Genomic DNA, 19,831 nt, shown 5'->3' with positions numbered 1-19,831 from the left:
TAAGGCACCTCCCTTTAGCTTTATTTTTATGTTGATCTTGAAGACTGGGAATGTGATATGAAGGACTGAATTCATTTTAATAAGATTCTGTTATAACAGAATACTTCTCTTTGGAGATATGAGAGTGGTTTTATCCATTGTAAATAAGATTAATTCTCTGTTTGTCTAGAAATACGCTTCTAGTTTTTACCATTAATGTGAGTCATCATACTTTTCATGCATTCTATTTATGAAATACATGTTAGATATTTACCTCATAAGCTTGGCTTAACAGTGCCACGTTTTCTTCATCAGATTGGTCAATTAAAGCTAGTGTTCCTTAGTACAGTAATTGGAAAGACACAATGATGGAATTGAAAGAATCTTCCTTATATACAGTTATTTCCTGTGGTGGTCTGTTCCAGATTGTTTACACTCCACTCCTTGCCTATTATCTTTTTTTCCATTCAGCTACTGCTATTATTAGCATTTCTGTCTCATTTTTCTAAAACGGAGATAACTTTTATCTATCCTGTCATCTACTGTCTATTGTGTTTACTTTTTTTTTAAAGCAATTAAAAATTTTATTATTTGGCTGCGTTGGGTCTTAGTTGCAGCACGTGGGATCTTCGTTGCAGCATGCAGGATCTTTTGTTGTGGTGTGCAGGCTCAGTAGTTGCGCTGCATGGGCTTAGTTGCCCCACGACATGTGGTATCTTAGTTCCGCAACCAGGGATGGAACCTGCATCCCCTGCATTGGAAGGCGGATTCTTATCCACTGGACCACCAGGGAAGTCCCTATTGTGTTTACTCTTTTATTTTTAGATATAAATTTATTTATTTATATTTGGCTGTGTTGAGTCTTTGTTGCTGCGTTCGGGCTTTCTCTAGTTGCGGCGAGCGGGGGTTACTCTTTGTTGCAGTGTGTGGGCTTCTTATTGCGGTGGCTTCTCTTGTTGTGGAGCACGGGCTCTAGGTGCGCGGGCTTCAGTAGTTGTGGTGCGCTGGCTCAGTAGTTGTGGTTCACAGGCTCTAGAGCGCAGGCTTAGTAGTTGTGGCGCACGGGCTTAGTTGCTCTGCGGCATGTGGGATCTTCCCAGACCAGGGCTCGAACCCGTGTCCCCTGCATTGTCAGGTGGATTCTTAACCACTGCGCCATCAGGGAAGCCGGACATATAGCATTTTAGACTAACACTGTCTAATAGAAATATGTAAGCCATTTACATTATTTTCAGTGTTCTGTAGCTGCAATAAAGAATGTAAAAAGGGGGCATTCCCTGGTGGTCCAGTGGTTAGGACTCTGTGCTTTCACTGCCGAGCACCCAGGTTCAATCCCTGGTAGGCAAACTAGATCCCACAAGCTGCGCATTGTGGCCGAAAAAAAAAAATATAAAAAGAAACTGGTGAAACTAATTTTAATAATATATTTAATTTAATTCCAGTTTATATATATATACACACGAAAAAATATTATCATTTCAAATGTAATAAGTGGAAAATTTTATTCTTTTTTTTATATTGTCTTAGAAATCTTATGTGTATTTTACACCTACAGCACACCTCAGTCAGACAAGCTACATTTCAGGTGCCCGCTAGCCACATGTGGCTAGTGGCTACCTACTTTATTGGACTCTGATGACAATGGTGAAATTGATCATATACAGAAATCCCAGTCTGTGAGTCTTCAGATGACAATATCTGGGACAATTTTCCTCAAGCTCAAGAACTGATGAGTGAACAATGTATTTCTAAGAACAAAAAGAAAATACAGTATTTTCATCCAGCTAATCACTAATTTAGCAGAAAAGACTTCACACAATATTTTGAGATGATAACCTAGACCATCCCATTTTGTTAAAGGATGTGACCATATTCTTTCATCTTTTATGATCATAAGTTTGTGTAACAAAATTTACTTGATACAGTTTGTAAGTGGACAAATGCTGAAAGCAGGTATGTGTATGAAGGTAATCTGAAAGAATTAGATGATGTAGAAGTAAAAAATTTATTAGCTTGATCGTTCTGTTTGCTGTTTAGAAGTCTAAAGAATGAAAACGTTTTGCAGTGATGGAGCAAATAGAATGACCTTTTTCTTTTCAGCAAATATGAGCCATCACATTTTTCCAAAATATTGCACCTTGACTATGCAAGTGCAAGAAGAAACAGAAGTAATGATAAACTAGAAGTTGTTAGAGATGTGTTTGAATCTGGAATTGGTATTTACATGATGGATGTGTTCTAGGTTTGTGCATGATAGTTGATGAACAGTTAGTTGCATTCAAAAAACGTTGCCTAACTGAGGCATGTATCTTTAAAATGGGGAATATATGGAATACAATTTGAGTTTGCTTTACTAAAATTTATTAAAAAGTTTGTTATGGTTGTACTCTTAATTCTGTAAATTATTTGTAAAATGAATTAAAAATACAATAAAATATCAAGGGTCAGTTAGATCCAGATAGTAAATGCAGTGACTATTTTTCCTGATATACTGAGGGTTACAAGGAATATAGTTTCAATAAAGGACAACCTGTTTTAAAAAGTCTTCTCCTGTGGTGTGTGAGAAATTTAATAATTGGGCATAAGTAATCATGACTCTCATCTCTTTAGAATACTTTGATTTTTGCTGATTTTTCTGAAAACACTTGATTAGAAATATTCTCTTCAAGGATAGTTCTCAAGGTTGTTGTTAAAATACAAGGTTAGTATTTCTTAGCTCTTCATATTATTTAAGATTATTTGATTTGCAAAATGCTCATAAATTTTATATGAGTTCTGGTTTTAGTTTGTTGGTGCTTTTGTAGTCTAAGATACTCTGAATTAAACCATATATTCTGATAATCACTGTGTTGTCAAGTATTTTTGACCTTGAAACTGTATTTTAAAGAATTAAATAATTATACAGCATCTAATTATCTGATTTCTTTTCCTTACTTGAATATTTTCATTCTGAAATATACTAAGTTTTGGTACTACTGTTTATTTAAAGTTATAATCTTAAGTGACAACATTGTGTGGAATTTGTAATATTTCTTAGTGCTATTTTGTTTAGTCTGAATGGTGGTTTTCTGGTACTTTCAACTTTTGTGAATGATTAGAAAGGGAAAATATGTGATTTACAGGTGACATTTATGTTTAGGGTAGTCAGTCTTTTTCACTGGCAGGTTTGGGATTTCTAGTGATAGTATTTGGTTTCAGTAGAAAGAAGACCAGAGTTGCTCTAGGTCTAGCTCTAGGTCTAGCTCACTGCTGGCAGCCCTTGTTAGGTATGTATTGGAACACTAGTAACTCTGTGTCTGAAGCTACTGGCACTAAGAAGGGAACAAAGAAGAAATGGGGAGAGAGAGAGGGCTGCATTTTATGAGTGTGAGTGGAGGGTATAGAGCATTATGTTGTTTTTCAGCTCTTAGCTGCCTTCCTTACCCTTCTTACCAAGGGAAAAGTACATTCTGCATAGAGAAACTTGAACTGGTAGGATAACATGGTTGCTGTTTCAATTCCAACCAAAGAACATGTAGAGATGGAAAGGAGTATGAACAAAATACCGATTTCATCCCAAAATAAGTACAAGAGAATTTTTAAGGGAAGAGAATTGTCACTAAATGTTAGTCTTTTGTTAATATTAAAAAAATTAATAAACTATTTTTTTTCTACTTTCTTCAAAAATGTCACTAGAAAAAGCAAAAAAGAAGGATGCCCTAGACTTATTGACATGTAAGAAAAATAAAGGGAGACTTCTAGCCCTTCAAGGAAACATGTGGCTGAGGGAAAAACTTACCTCATCAACCTGAATGTGACCTACCTGAAGGATAAAACCCACTTCTGCCATATACATTTAGAAGATTTTCCTGTGCTCCTTATATTCTTTGTTGAGTACCGAGTGTTTTCTTGCACCAGTATTTAGAAAGTATTATTTCCGTTTAAGAACTCCTGCATGTGTGTACTTGCTATTTTTCTTTTTAATTTTAGTTATGTAGACATTTATATTGTTCTAAAGTCAAAACTGTGAAACAAGGTACATTTGCAGAGGTCTAGCTTCTGTTCAGGCCCTTCCCCTTTCTTATCTGTTCTTTCTTCTTTCTCTGACACATGATGGCATTTGTTGGTGGCATTTATCCTTCTGTTATTTCTCTTTGACAATATAAGCTAATACATGTGTGGCTTTCTGTATCTTCTTCCCTTTCACAAAAATGTATACTTCTCTGCTGTTGTCTTTTTTCACTTAATGTATTCTGGGAGCACTTCATAGTAATATATAGAGATTTTCCCCTTTCTCTTAAAGCTGCATAGTGCCTCCATTTAATGTCCCCCCCGACGGACATGTAGGTTTTCTAGTCTTTTATTCCAGATAGTGTTGCAAAGGATAGCTGTTTTGGAAGACCTAATTTGTTTATTCAGAAGTCCCCAGCCCACCGTGAAACAAACCCCTTTCCATATGTCTACATTTTATATGTCTACATATGTCTACAACTTACTGTTATTTGTTAATAATTTGTTAATGTTGCATCATTGAAGCAACAAACAGAAACATAATCAAAGCTGATAAAGTCATTTCCCCCATCTGTGGAGATTCCTTCTTCTTTAAGCAAAATTTTCATTATCTAATCTTTATATTTTCTTGGCATTGGATTAAATGAAAGTTAATACTAATTTTCAAGTTAGAGACTAATTTTGATTCATTTGGGGGGAAGATATATTTACTGGTTGGTAAGAAAATTGCTTTCCTGTTTTAACAGACTAATCCTTGTCATTCATTCTCCGATTTTTGCCACTTTTCATATATATTGTACTGTTTCTGGGAATGTTTTTCCTCTTTTATAGCAATGAACATGAGATTTTTGTAATAGCCCTCCTAAACAATATGTGGGTTATTCTCATAGGCATTTTTGCAATTAAAGTTTTTTTGTATATATGGCACCAGGTTGGATATGCTATTTGGTCAAAATGAATAGCTTTTTTTCTTCAACCTTCCCAGTCGTTTAATGTAGTATTATAATGTAAACAGAAAATATACTTGCTGTGTTTTCAGTGATTCTAAGAATAAGACAAAAAAGTACACAAGGTTTTATAGTCAGCATAAGTAAATAGGAATGGAGTATCCTTTTAGTAAAACTGTGATTTAGATAATCTGCTTAAACCTAATGAAATGACTAAGTTTAAATAAATTCAAATTTTTAACATTAGAATAGTTTTAATGTAAAATGCTTAGCATGGAGCAAGAGAGATTTGAATTTTAAGAATCACATCATATACATGTATACAAAAAGTGAAAACACACGTCTTTGTATTTGATTATAAGGTAAGTATGCTTTGAAATTCCATTTGAAGAGGTTTAGTTGCTATCATACTCAAGTAATCAAATTATAAAGTAGGGTTTGGCAGCCTCACCACTGTTGACATTCTGAACAAATAATTCTTTGCTGGGGTCGGGGGGTGCTGTCTTGTTCTCCTCATTGTAGGCTGTACTGCATCATTCCATCATTCCTGACCTATTTCCCAGATGCCAGTAGCACCCCCTCCCTATCCCTAGTTGTGACAGCTCAGAGTATCTCCTGACATTGCCAAATGTTTCCTGGGGGTCACGATCACTCTTGGTTGAGAACCACTGTTCGGAAATAATACCATTTATGAAAAGGAGCTCCTTATGACAACATGACTAGTGGCAGGGATACAGAACTTTAGTTCTAAAATCTGATTATTCATGTAGGTAATATTGAAAGCATTAATAAGTAAGCTGTGGGATCATTGGGTAGGTTTAGGAATAGGTCAGTTTTATTTTTGCAAATATATATACTGCCATGTATGAATATATTTGTGTGTATGGCTTATACACATACATCACATATGCGTCTTAAAGCAAAAGTGAAAAATGCTTGTGTATTGCTAGAAATGATGTTTCATATCTTTTAGGAAAATGGACTTGAAATTTGTCTGTTGTAAACTGATTCTACTGAGGACTTTTAACTGGTTTATTTATTGTTAATTTTAGCTACCACTCCATGGTTTGAGTCTTACAGAGAGACCTTTCTTCAGTCGATGCCAGCATCAGATCATGAATTTCTGAACCACTATTTAGCATGTATCCTTTGACTTTTATGTTCTCTTAAAATCAAATGTTTTGGAAGTTATTAATCTCAGAAAGAGTTATATGAAGGCAAAATTGTTGAGAGGATATAGAGATGGAGAAATTATTTTTTATTGATGATGCTACAAGTTTTATTGCTTTCTTTGTTAAATGGCATCCTAGATATAAGACTGGTGTAACTAATTTTTGATTATAAAATAAGAATACTAAGGGCTTGGTTATTTTTCTTTATCACCCAACTTGAAAATTTCATGCTTAATATGTTTTTAAGCTATTTTAGAAAGAAAAAATGTAAACTGTCGGTGTTAACTGCTTTTGCTGATTGCCTCAAAATTAATCGCTTATGCAAAAGCTCATATTTAAAAACAGTTATCCATTTTTTTAGTAATCTGTTTTATAGCTATTAACCTACTTTGACAGTTATGACTTTCATTTCCTTAATGCAGTTACAGTAAAAAGTTGGGATGGGATAGAATATGAGATCACAGTGAGATGGAATGGAGAGAAGCAAGATTCAGCAGAATTTTTCATTATGTTGATGGTTGCACAATTTTCATATTGTCCATTTTTTCATGGATTTCCTTATTACATATATAAATGATCTAAAAAACTACCAACAAAATAGCTTTACTATTTAGAACCTTGAATTACTTAGAAATGTTGAAGAAATTATCAATGTTTTATGCTTGTAGGAAAACCTGTAAAATCAGATTTTTTTAGCTCAAAAAATATCTCCCTAAAGTTTATATTAATAGGATAATATTTATTATTAAGTGATAAGTGATAATTACCTTAATATGATTTACAAGGTATGTTGGTGACATCGTCTAGTGAAGCTGAACCTATGGAACAGTTTTCAAAGTTGTCACAAGAACAGCATCGAATTCAGCACAACAATGATTATTCCTACCCCAAGTGGTTTATACCAAATACACTTAAATATTATGTACTTTTACATGATGTAAGTGCAGGAGATGAACAGAGGTAAGCTTTTTTTATTTTTTAAATTTTAAATAATTTCCTGTTAAATGAGTTAATGTTGATTTGGACATGGCTTAAGTTTTTGATATATTTTTCATCCAAGAAAGTAAAAATTCATTAATAAAACATTTAACTATATCTCTTATTTGGAGTTATATTCAACAGCTACATCATTTTATGTTAGATTTCATATGCTTACCCAAAATTTTCTTTCAATGTATATCTCTCTTATTGTAATCTTTGTTCACAAGTGCTTGCCATTTTATACCTATAGGTCTTCACTTATTTCTTACTTTGTATAATATTATTTCTCATTTTTTCTCTTTTCTCTTTCCCAGTTTTCCTCTGACTTTTCAATTCCTGGCTTATAGGCACTGCTTTTTCCACTCTTCACTTTCTCATCACTTTATATTTAGCCTTGATGTTTTTCACAGTCTGAGAAACATCCAAGCATTTCTTTCTTATGTTCCCTTTAATGTTCATTATTAGTGATTTGCCATAGTCCTTTTATCTTTGGGATAAGAGAATAGATATCTTTAAAGATGAGTTCTTGAAAAATAAGATAATATTAAAACAATTTTACTTTTGTGGCTTTGCAGTTTATTTTGAATTTTGGTTCAAGATGTGGATCAAATTAATCTGTTGTTTCAAACTGTTACTCTGATATCTCAATGCTGTTTAGGATATGCAATTAAATAATTATTTCTTGCCCTTGTTATGAGCACAATCCATCGTTTTAAAATAAATTTTCCTCTCTAAGACCACAGAATTGTTCTGAGGGTTACAAATCTTTAGAATTTTTTTGACATCATAAACAATCTGTAGCCTATTGGATAAAGTGTACTATATAAATAGAAATAATTTGAACTGGCTATTAAAATTAGTTTCTATCATTTGAATATGGTATATATCTTCCACATTGGATGGTTATAACTAGGATGTTTAAGTGATAATTGCAGTATTAGATCAGTGGTTCTTATGCTTAGCAGTGTCATTGGTAAAGCAAGTAGATGTTTAGTTTTTTGTACTTGAGTGTATATACATACACGTATACTTATATCTGTGTTTATACAAATTTATAACTATTTTATTTATCCAGCTTTCATTTTATAGTGTGTAATATGATTTAATTATTTGTTAGGCTTGTTATTTGTATAGTATTAGCTTCTGCATTTGAATGTGATATAGGATTATCCATGTGCTTTTTGGTTAAAAAAAAAAAAAGCTATTTAAATTAGGTTAGCTCTATGTACCAAAATTTCATTTTCCATCAGAATGTACTGTTTGATTCTTAGGCTGACTTATCATTTGAAGTGTCTTGTCTGCCACTAACTAGCAAGTCTAGTTAACTAAAAGTAAGGAAATCAAGTGCTTTTTGTTGTATCTGAGATTAGCTCATGGATCCAGCTATTAAAAATTTTGCAAGAAAAAGGGTGGATTTTTATATAATAAATATTTTGGCTGCTTTTCTTGCGTTTTCTCGGTTTTCTTCCTCTGAACTGTGTCCCTTTGGAGACAGCTAAGGGAAGGGTAAACTCTAGCAGTGAAAGATGAATTTTTGGGGGGTGCTATACTTTTTTATTTAGCACTTACATTTTTTGATAAATGTTCTCTAAGACAGAATTTCGCAAAGTTGTATTTCCTGCAGACTAGTTCACATAGTTGAAAGAGTTTCTGATCTATAAGTTTGAAGCCACTCTTTGGAAATTCACAGTACATATTAGCAAATGGAAGGCTCTGAGGTGGTCTGCTGCAAAAGAAACTGGTTGGCTTGCTTACTGTAGTTCCCCAAACTAGCTTGACCACCAAAACTTTCTGTTTGACTAACATAAGAGTATCCTGCAAAATTTTATTCCATGACGCATACTTTGGTAATTGTGCTTTAAGGTGACAACCAAGCTAGCTAAATTTCAGTTAGGATCATGAACTTTTAGTTTTTTAAATTATTCTACCTCTAACTTTTTGTTCTTTTGGGGGGACTATTTTTTCACGGTTTTTGTATTATTTTAATATCTATTATTGCCTAAGGTCTGCTCCCTATTGGCTACAAACTTTTCCATTTTTTATTTTAGAGCTGAATCAATTTATGAAGAAATGAAACAGAAATATGGAACTCAGGGTTGCTATTTACTTAAAATTAATTCTCGAACACCTAATCGAGCGTCAGATGAACAGATACCAGATCCTTGGAGTCAGTATCTCCAGAAAAATAGTATTCAAAACCAGGTATATGTAAAAAACAACAATGAAGCAAACTACAAAAGCTGTATTTCAGTTTTATGGCTAATGGTATCACTGTAGAATTTGTAGAATTACTAATAGTTATTTTGTGGAATCTGGCTAGTTTTGATCCATCAGTATGTGAGCTCTTAAGTCAGTAGTTCAGAAGCTGTTTTTAACCAACTGCAGTAATCCCTTATGTGTATACCTTTCAGGTATATAATATCAGTGTTAATTGATTGTATTCTTAAAAGATGAAAAGTGGGGACTTCTCTGGCAGTCCAGTGGTTAAAACTCCATGCTTCCACTGCAGGGGGCATGGGTTTGATCCCTGCTCTGGGAACTAAGATCCCATCCTGCATGACGCGGGGCCCAGCCAAAAAAAAAAAAAGAGAAAAAAAAATGATGAAAAGTGAATTATACATTAAGAATTGAATTAGATTGATTAAACAAACATGTAGAGAATAGAATTTTTGGCTTGTACATTTAATTCATTATGAATGCTTACAGTCAATTCTTTATTATCCACATGCTCTGGGGTTGCCTTCCTTCATTTTCAACATGCTGTTCTTATGGCCACCTTTTGGAGCTCATACTTTTTAGGTGGGTGGGCTTTTTTCCCTAACTTTCCTCTGATTTTCTTTTCTTTTGAATTTCCAGGAAGTTTTGTTTCTTTCTAATCAACTCTTCTAATATAGAGTTCTAGACTAATGTTAATTGTTGTCTGTTGGCTAATGCGTGTGGGTGTAAGGTTTCACATTCTGTCCAACTTCTAAGGTAGAACTTTATGCCACTTGGTAGTGGCCAAATGCCAAGTTCCTATGCTTAGTTCAGATAATCAAGAGTTGACTTTTTTTTGTTTAGAAAGAGGATTTCTTAAGTAAATGGAAAATATATTTATATTTTGTACAGTTAAACTACATTATGTACTTGATGTGATATTATTTTAAGAAATATGAATTAGAAAGTTCATGTAGTTTTTGATGTTCTAATATAAATATTGTTTAATAATCTGTTTATTTGCCTTTTCTTTCTTATATATGGAATTTTTAATCCAGTTTTATTCACTTTAATATTGAGATAATTGTTGACCTTCTTTAAGATAATGCTGGGGAAAGGTGTCTGAGAGAAAAGAACCAGTTGGATGTGAAGGAACTTTAAATGATGTTTCAGGGCCACACTCAGAATAGGAATAGTATTGAAATATTCAATTTAGAATCCAGCCATCTTAGGTTGGGAAAGGGAACATAATAAGTCAGATTGTCCAGTTGGAGAACTTTTAATAGAAGACAGAGCTATAGAAATTCTACAGCTTAGAATCCTAGAAGCCCAGGATTGAAGGATAGTTTAAAGGTTGTCAAATCCAACCCCTGTTATAATGCTTTAATTTCCTTTAAACCTATAAATGACCTCATCTAGTAAAAGTACTCATTGTCTTCTCAGGTGACCTGTTCCATGTCTGAGCAGCTTGAGGATCAACCAGAATTTTTCTCCCTTTGCTTATACTCAATCCTATAGGGACCATATCAGTTTTCCATTAAGACAACTTTCAAATTATACATGATAGCTCTCATGTCTTTTAAAATATTTTTCTAGACTAAATATACTGTTTCTTCAACTCTTTCTTAAATGTTGTTTTTAGACTGTTTCTTGTCCTGATCACGTTCCTCTTATTAAGTTCTAGTTTATATATTTTCCCCAAAATTTGGCACTCAGAATAATACCTCATAGTATTAGTGGTCTTATGGAGTAGTCTGGGTATTTTTAAAGTTTTTTTTGTTGGCTGAAATCAGTGCCCCTTTTACAAGTAAACGTTGCATTGGATATTTTTCTTTTCTTTTTTTTTTTTTTTTGCATTGGATATTTCTCCAAAACACTTCTGTGTATTCAGAATGCACTCCAACCTATTAACGCTGCATCTGTGATCCAGCAGATTCCATACCATCCTTCTTTTTTTTTTTTTCATCCTTCTTTTTTTACCCCTGCTTGACTCTAGTAGTCCATCTGTCTTGCCATTATTCCTTACATAGATATATATACAGGTTTCATATAAGCATGTGCATATCACATATAAACAGAAAAACTGAGATAGAAGTAACTCGAATTCAGAAGAATTAGGTTAGTAGGTTGCATGTGAAACAGAATTTAAGAATATAGTAGGTGTGGATTGAAGTGATAGAATATGATACATGGAAGAAGTTAAGAATTTGGAGTATTGGAAGAAAAGAGTTGCTGTAGCAAAAAAAAATGAGATTTACCATAGTTGTTGATGAATTTGATGGTATCTTAAACATGATTAAATATAACCATTAATGCTGTTTAAATTTTATTTTGATAGGAATCATATGAAGATGGCCCTTGTACTATAACTTCAAATAAGAATTCTGATAGTAACTTGCTTTCATTGGATGGATTAGATAACGAAGTCAAAGGTCTTGATATACTTTCTCTAAGTTTCTCTTTTGATTGAAAATATGCACTGTTGTTAAATCTTTATACATAAAAGATGGGGGAATTTTCATGATGAAAAAAGATAATGGACAGGTTAGCTTTTCCTCTGAAGATTTTATTGAGTTATTTGAGTTTGATGTTTTTTGACATTTAAAAATTTGTTTTTTAAGAGTAATATATCAGGCTTCATAAAAAATTTTTGGGGTAGAAAGCAAGGGAAGATATTATGTGTAGCATTAATTATTCCCCCAATTCACATGATTTTGAGAGCTTTATTTTTGTATTTTAAATTACAGTTTAGACAGTGATAACTTTAAAAATTTTTGTTATAATTTTTCTTATTGGTTAGTTATGCTATTTAAAAATAATTCTTTATATTTTAACATTATTTTTCTTCATTTCTTTACATGAATTAAAAAATTTCTATTACGTGTAACAGGTATTAACCCAGGTCCTAAAATTTTAGGGGGAAAACTTTAATGTTATTGTTTTAGATTTCTTAAGAAATACAGAAAGATAAACAGTTCCAACATTCTTTCTTTTCTTTAGTAATATAGTAGTAATATCACAATTTTCTGTTGTTTTCTGAGAGTAAAAGAAAGATCTGTTTTTCAGTAGATGGCTTACCAAACAACTTTAGAACTCACCCGCTTCAATTGGACCCATCTGGTGACTCTTCTAACAGCATTGATGGCCCAGATCATGTAAAATCTGCTTCATCATTACATGAAACAAAGAAAGCAAATGCTGGAATTATTCATGGTGCATGTTTAACCCTTACTGATCATGATAGAATTCGACAGTTTATACAAGAGTTCACATTTCGGGGCCTCTTGCCACATATAGAGAAAACAATTCGGCAATTAAATGATCAGGTAAGATTTAATTATTTGCACTAGTATTTTAAAAAATTTCAGTAAATAGTAAAGTTGAGAATATAGTAGTATAAGTTATTTAAAGAATTTAAGTTTTTGTTTGAAAAATAGACCAATATGAGGGTTTATTAACATTACTATGAGTGATGAAATTCTGTTAAATCCTAGAAGAGGCTTATTTATTTTCACTAGGGATTTCGTCAGCATTTTGGACAGTTTTCTTTAAATCAATGTTAAAATGCACATTTGCTCACTCTTAAAACTTTAGTTATTTAGAATTTTTTCTTTTGTATGTAAAAGAAAAATATTAAATTCTTATATTTGTCAATATGTTTAATCTTTTCTCTTAGCTAATATCAAGAAAAGGTTTGAGTCGATCTTTATTTTCTGCAACTAAAAAATGGTTTAGTGGCAGTAAAGTTCCAGAAAAGAGCATTAATGAGCTAAAAAATACATCTGGATTGCTGTGAGTAAAATATTATTGTTTTTAGTTTTTCTGTGTTTAACTCTGATTAGTGTTTGATTATATGACATTCTGCAAAAAATGACTGTGTCTTTAGTTTCTTAGTTTCATATTGGTCAAAGCTGGGGTAGATAAGAATAGTGACCATAAGTAAATTATATTAAATTAAAAAACTATAAGTAATTGGATATCTAAAAATAATAAGGAGGGTCACTTTATTTTAGGTCTATTTTCCTATTTGTAAAAAGATGGAGTTAGATTAAGTATTCATTAATAACTATATTAAAGTATTGAGGTCTAATAATTCTAAGACATGGCATATATTTAGAAATTTTGTTTAATATAAAATCCTGTTTTAGGGGAAAATAAAGTCCATTTTAGATTTTCTTTTTTTTTTCTGCTGTACATAAAGGTGAGTCACATGGAATTGATCATTTATTTACTTCATAATTTGACAATAGAGAAAATGCTTGCCTCCTGTTGAGAAGTTCTCAGTATAGGGATATAAATTATATAAATAAGGATGTAACTGTCTGTTTCCAGATATCTTTGAGAAATGACACTCTCTCCTTGGAGGTAGAATTCTTATCATACAGGATCAGTTTTTCTCATGTTTTGGACAGTTGGGTATCTTTTTAGACATTTTATAATATTTAATGGTTTAAAGGTCATAAATTGTAAATTCCTTTATTAACTTAATTTGTATTTACAGGTATCCACCAGAAGCTCCAGAGCTTCAAATCAGGAAAATGGCTGACTTATGTTTTTTGGTGCAGCATTATGATTTGGCTTACAGTTGCTATCATACTGCAAAGAAAGATTTTCTTAATGATCAAGCAATGCTTTATGCAGCTGGTGCCTTGGTTGGTATTCTGTAGTATTATAATTTCTTGCTTCTGCTACCATAAATGACTTAGAAATTTTTATTTATTTAATGGCAAGCAAACTATCTGGGGATAAGTTGTACTCAAATAGCATACAATGCTTTATAGGTTTTGAATTCATTTATGATAATTTGATGAATTTTTCTTAAACTAGTGCATTGAAACATGGTCATATGTGAGGGTTGGTTTCTTAGATTTGATTAGTACTTTCTATTTAATTTATTACAGTTTTCACTGTATTCACAGTATAAAAACTTTTTTTTAGAAGATGCTTTTTGATCTCTTAAAATGATTTAAAATTGTTTGAAATGTTTTTTTCTGATCTAAGACTATATATTGGTTAAGAACATGTACTTTGGTGTGAGACAGGCTTTCATACATTGGGGAAAATCCACTTTTAGGATGAATAAACATTTTTCTGCAACAGTTTTTAAAATAGAAAATAAAATACAGAAATAATTTAATTATCCAAAAAAAAAAGAATTATCTAAAAACTGAGATATGATTAAAGCCTTTAACCTGACAGACCATATAAGTTCCATGACAGTATGAACCATATCTGTTTCAGAATACCTCTGTATCCTCAGTACCCAGCAGTGTCTGCTCAAAAATTTATTGAAGAAACTGAATGAAAATACGTGATTTTCACGTGAAAAAATTTTCTGCAGCTCTGAAACATCATGTTTTCTTAACTAGTTTACATTTTAACTAATATACATAATGATATACATAGGGGTCTATATTATACCAAAAACTCTAATATATATTATATATATGGTATAATGTTATATAAAAATACATTATATTTGCTATATATGAACTATATATACTGCATATGTATACATCAATAAAAGTGTACTAAGAAAAATTCCTGTAAGAAAAATAGGCCCCAATTCTAAATTATTTTCTAATTTCATTCTACAAGAAATTACAAATCAATATACACACAAACCGACAATTTCTAAGGATACAGTGAGAACATTCTGAATGATCACCCCAGGTTACTGCACGATCTTCAGTAATCAACCATTAAACCATTTCTTGTAGTCTACAGTAATGGATTAATACATTTCACAAAGACTTTCATCAAGAACTGGAGTGATCTACTTAACCTTCAGCTAGTTATGACAAATTTAACTACAGAAAAACCACATTTCTCCAAGAATTCCTATTACTGGTTTCACCGTGATATATCTTTTAATTTTATAGTTAAAATAACTAAGTATCTTCTTAATTATCATCGAAAAAGCCAGGCAATATAGTCTGTTATCAATTAGCTACTATGTGACTGGTAAATAGGAAGGAGATATCAGTGCAAATAAAATTCATCTTAGGCAAGTTATTGAACATCTCTAAGCCTTAGTTTTCTCATCTGTAAAATGGGAATCCTAATGGCATAGGGTTAGATAAGGTATAAGTTTTGTAAGGTGCCTAGCACACTATCTAATTTATATAATAAGGTGTCAGTAAGCATTGGCTATGTTAGTTTTTGTAATCAGTATAAAACCTGGGTGTTTCAGAAAGAATTTTCTATGTTTGTTGCCTTATAACCTTTTAATGTAATTGAAAAGTTGTCATAAATATATTTATAATCTGCTTTCTGTGCTTAGAAAAGAGTAAACTAGCACTGTTACTTTCTACAGTTATTTATTTAATTAAACAAGAAGTTTATTTAAACAAGATGCTTAAGTTGAAGGAAAAACTATAGGATTCATTTCTTTTAGAGTAATTTATCCCTATTTAAAGACAGATTGCCCTACATGTAATAGCTATGTACAAAAAAGGTATAAAATTGTCCTTGGTTTTACAATGATAAATGAAAAATATTAAAATTCTCCTTGCAACAAGGTATGCAAGGATTTTTATGGGTTTTTTTTGTTGTTGTTAAAGAGTGAGAGCAAAATAACTTGCTGAGTATGCTATCCCATCTCCATTTGATGTCGATCAAAACATACCATTGGCCATTTAGTTTAAAAAAATGCAATATGCTTTTGCACATACACCAGTTACTTTATGTACAGTAAAGGAATAGGGAAGGGGAAAATGAAAGAGTAGAGAAACTGTATTGTGGTAGTCAGGATGTGGTGGAACCAAGTTGCAGTTTTCAAATTGAGAAAGTCTTGGTCTGGAGGAACAGAATTCTGAAGTAAAGTAGCAGGTTCCCTTTTTAGTAGATACCTCCTGTCTGCTGCTGAAACACATCAATTGTATCTTCAGCCTCCATTTCCAACTGTGCAGGTGTGTCTGTTTCATTGATCGGCTTCCCATCAAATCAGAATCTGATCTGCCTCATTGACAACCCCTGTTGTTCATAATAGGCTTTCATTAGTTTACTAAGCGGTGTATGCCTCTTAAACTGCACCTCAGAACCATCCTGCCCCACCACCCTCAAATTTATATGATCGTTGTTCTTAGTCTTGACTCCTTTCTTCCGCTTTCGTTGGCCATGGCGAGCGCTGGAGTCTCCTCAGCTGTCTTTTCACAAACGAGGTCTGCCCTGTACGGGCACACAAGCAGCGCGGAAGGCGGAGCGGCAGCCCTGGAGGAGGGAGAGGGCCCGTGCCCCTCGTGAGCTCCCTCCCCCACACGCTGTGTGTCCCTGCATCGGCAGGCGGACTCTCAACCACTGCGCCACCAGGGAAGCCCCCCTACGTAATCTTTTTAAAGACAAGCTATAAACGAAAGTGGAAAGAATAAAAATACACAAGAACTCTACTTCATTGATAATTAGCATGTAGATACTTGTTTAATAACTGTCATCTCTTTTGCATTTATTTTAATACTATGTCTATAAAAATAAAATAGGTGATTTTAAACTGTAAAACTAAAATAGCAAAATTACATTACTATTTTTTATTTCTTAGTATTTTGTTGTTGTTGGGGCTAGGAGTTTATTAATTTATTTATGTACTTTTGCTGTGTTGGGTCTTCGTTTCTGTGCCAGGGCTATCTCTAGTTTTGGCAAGCGGGGGCCACTCTTAATCGCGGTGTGCGGGCCTCACACTGTCACGGCCTCTCTCGTTGTGCAGCACAGGCTCCAGACGCACAGGCTTCAGACGCGCAGGCTCAGTAGTTGTGGCGCATGGGCCTAGTTGCTCTGCGGCATGTGGGATCCTCCCAGACCAGGGCTCGAACCCGTGTTCCCTGCATTGGCAGGCAGATTCTCAACCACTGCGCCACCAGGGAAGCCCTATTTCTTAGTATTTTTAATTTTAAAAAGTCAGCTAACTTTTAAGAAACCTTCAGGAACTGAAAATATGTTACCTTTATGAATAAGAGTGTTTGAAAAATTATGTGAATTGTCCTTGGCTAGACAGTCTCTGGTCTTATAGTCATCTAGTATGAGCTAATATAAAGTCACAAACACTTAAATGTTATTTCATCATTTATAAGTTTATAATTTCAAAATTGTACACAATGCATCTGCAAATTGAAAGTTTGGTAAAATCTTAGGAAAGTATGACAAAAACTTTCTATGATTTTATGGTACTTAAGCTTTTTCATTTCTATCTGCATCTGATAAATACTGCATTTAAATCATTTAGATGGAGGCATATTAGTAGCAGCTATATGAGAGAAGGTAGTTTAACACTGGAAAATAAAGGCATAGCTGCTGTAGCATAATATATGCATACCTAAAAATCTTTGTAGTCTAGAATAGCTGCCCTAAAAATAATAGGCCTTAGAGAAAAATAGGGCTGGGAGAGTCTCATAAAACCTATGTATGTTTGTAACCAGAGCATAAAATGTTTGTGTGAGGCAGGTTAGCATGGCAGGAGCTTATCTCAAGGAATAAAAAAAGGGCTTCCCTGGTGGCGCAGTGGTTGAGATAAAAAAAAAAAAAATAAAGGAATAAAAAAAGTATGCAAAAACAATATGTGAACACTGGGGTGGGGAAGAGGAACTTGTAACCAGTGTAATTGCCATGAAGGTGAGCGTGGAAGGAAGCGCAGCCTGCTTTAAACCAAGAACTGTGCAAGACTGGGAGCATAAGTCTCTAGAGAGGCCCCTTCCAGCCCCCCAACCACACACAGATACCAAGTGTAGTCATTCGTTTTATATTTTCTTAAAATACAGATTAAAAAAAGCTCCTGCTTGAGCAACAGCTAAGCTCAGCTTTTTCCTCTCCTGCTGAAGGTTATAATTCTATATTTGCTATATTTGATCCTGTTGCCTAAGAAAAACTATTTTTGAATGAATAAAAATTTCATTTGAGCTAATATCTCTTTCCTATTTACCAGTCACATAGTAGCTAATTGATAACAGACTATATTGCCTGGCTTTTTCGATGATAATTAAGAAGATACTTAGTTATTTAACTATAAAGTTAAAAGATGTATCACGGTGAAACCAGTAATAGGAATTCTTGGAGAAATGTGGTTTTTCTGTAGTTAAATTTGTCATAACTAGCTGAAGGTTAAGTAGATCACTCCAGTTCTTGATGAAAGTCTTTGTGAAATGTATTAATCCATTACTGTAGACTACAAGAAATGGTTTAATGGTTGATTACTGAAGATCGTGCAGTAACCTGGGGTGATCATTCAGAATGTTCTCACTGTATCCTTAGAAATTGTCGGTTTGTGTGTATATTGATTTGTAATTTCTTGTAGAATGAAATTAGAAAATAACTTAGAATTGCGGCCTATTTTTCTTACAGGAGTTTTTCTTAGTATACTTATTGATGTATATATATGCAGTATATATAGTTCATATATAGCAAATATAATGTATTTTTATATAACATACCATATATAATATATATTAGATTTTTGGGTATAATATAGATCTCTATGTATATCATTATGTATATTAGTTAAAATATAAACTAGTTAAGAAAATATGATGTTTCAGAGCTGTGGAAAATTTTTTCACGTGAAAATCACATATTTTCATTCAGTTTCTTCAATAAAGCAGCACACTGCTGGGTACTAAGGATACAGAGGTATTCTGAAACAGATATGGTTCATTCTGTCTTGGAACTTACATAGTCTGTCAGGTTAAAGGCTTTAATCATCTCAGTTTTTAGATAATTCTATTTTTTTAGATAATTAAATTATTTCTGTATTTTTTTTCTATTTTAAAAACTGTTGCAGAAAAATGTTTATTCGTCCTAAGAGTGGATTGGCATTAACAAGTTTTTCCCCAGTGTATGAAAGTTTCATTTATTTCTAATTAAATTATTAAAACTTGGTCTACATGAGACCACAAGTATGGACATAATAGAATATTTTACTAGGAAGCCAAAACCTTCATGCTCATCTTCATTTCAAAATTCTTCAGCACTATTGTATATTATTTGAAGTATTAACAATGGAATGGGTTTTTAAAATGAAATAAGAAGTCCTAGAAAATTGACAGTAGTATAGGTCTCAGAAATGGTGTCTGTGCCTTCTGTATGATATAGAATATAAACTATAGGGTGTATAAGTAGCTGAAAAGATGCATAGTGCAAGCTGTTATGAGCTCTGTTTTCAAATTTTGAAGCCAGTACATTGGAAGGAGACACACTTTATTTTGTTTCTCTCTATATGGTTCTGTCATTGGTCTGTTCTTTAGTCATTAAGGAATAGGGAATAATGAGGAGGAGATGGTAGCAGAAATCTTAAGCTAGGCTCACTTGGTAGTTATATATACCATGACTGAAAGTATAGTTATATATATACCATGACTGAAGTTGTTTACTAGGTCTTCTTGAAAAAACTCATTTAAATACTGAATGACAGACTTTGGAATTTGACTAGAGAATTTTGAAACTAAAAGCATATACATATATTTTCCAAGTCTGCATTAGGCTATCAGATTTATATATGTGGATACATAAAAAAACTCAGCAAACTTCATTCCAGTTTTTAGACTTCCTGAATGCTAAACTACAATAATATTTTCCTTTTGA

General features: G+C 32.8%; 1 protein-coding gene and 1 pseudogene across 3 annotated transcripts in view; one reads left to right on the top strand and one right to left on the bottom strand.

Annotated features, from left to right (window-relative positions):
* TRAPPC8 (trafficking protein particle complex subunit 8) overlaps positions 1–19,831 on the top strand; it is an 87,375-nt gene that overhangs the window by 10,027 nt on the left and 57,517 nt on the right. The window contains exons 2-10 of one of the 3 annotated variants that reach the window (XM_024757949.1): positions 1,535–1,932; positions 2,590–2,680; positions 5,969–6,058; positions 6,874–7,048; positions 9,118–9,271; positions 11,604–11,697; positions 12,332–12,591; positions 12,942–13,057; positions 13,767–13,917. In XM_024757949.1, the coding sequence (XP_024613717.1) occupies positions 6,016–6,058; positions 6,874–7,048; positions 9,118–9,271; positions 11,604–11,697; positions 12,332–12,591; positions 12,942–13,057; positions 13,767–13,917 (993 nt within the window). In that variant the 5' untranslated portion in view covers positions 1,535–1,932; positions 2,590–2,680; positions 5,969–6,015. The remainder of the gene's footprint in view (positions 1–1,534; positions 1,933–2,589; positions 2,681–5,968; positions 6,059–6,873; positions 7,049–9,117; positions 9,272–11,603; positions 11,698–12,331; positions 12,592–12,941; positions 13,058–13,766; positions 13,918–19,831) is intronic. The other 2 variants (XM_024757948.1, XM_024757947.1) reach the window with 2 other exon arrangements.
* Positions 16,021–18,952, bottom strand: LOC112408352 (small ubiquitin-related modifier 2 pseudogene; annotated as a pseudogene).

This window comes from Neophocaena asiaeorientalis, unplaced genomic scaffold (genome assembly GCF_003031525.2).
Source record: "Neophocaena asiaeorientalis asiaeorientalis breed wild unplaced genomic scaffold, Neophocaena_asiaeorientalis_V1.1 scaffold126, whole genome shotgun sequence".
NCBI classification, from domain to species: Eukaryota; Metazoa; Chordata; class Mammalia; order Artiodactyla; family Phocoenidae; genus Neophocaena; species Neophocaena asiaeorientalis.
The sequence above is the reverse complement of the archived record's forward strand: the minus strand, read 5'-3'. Positions and strand labels throughout refer to the sequence as shown.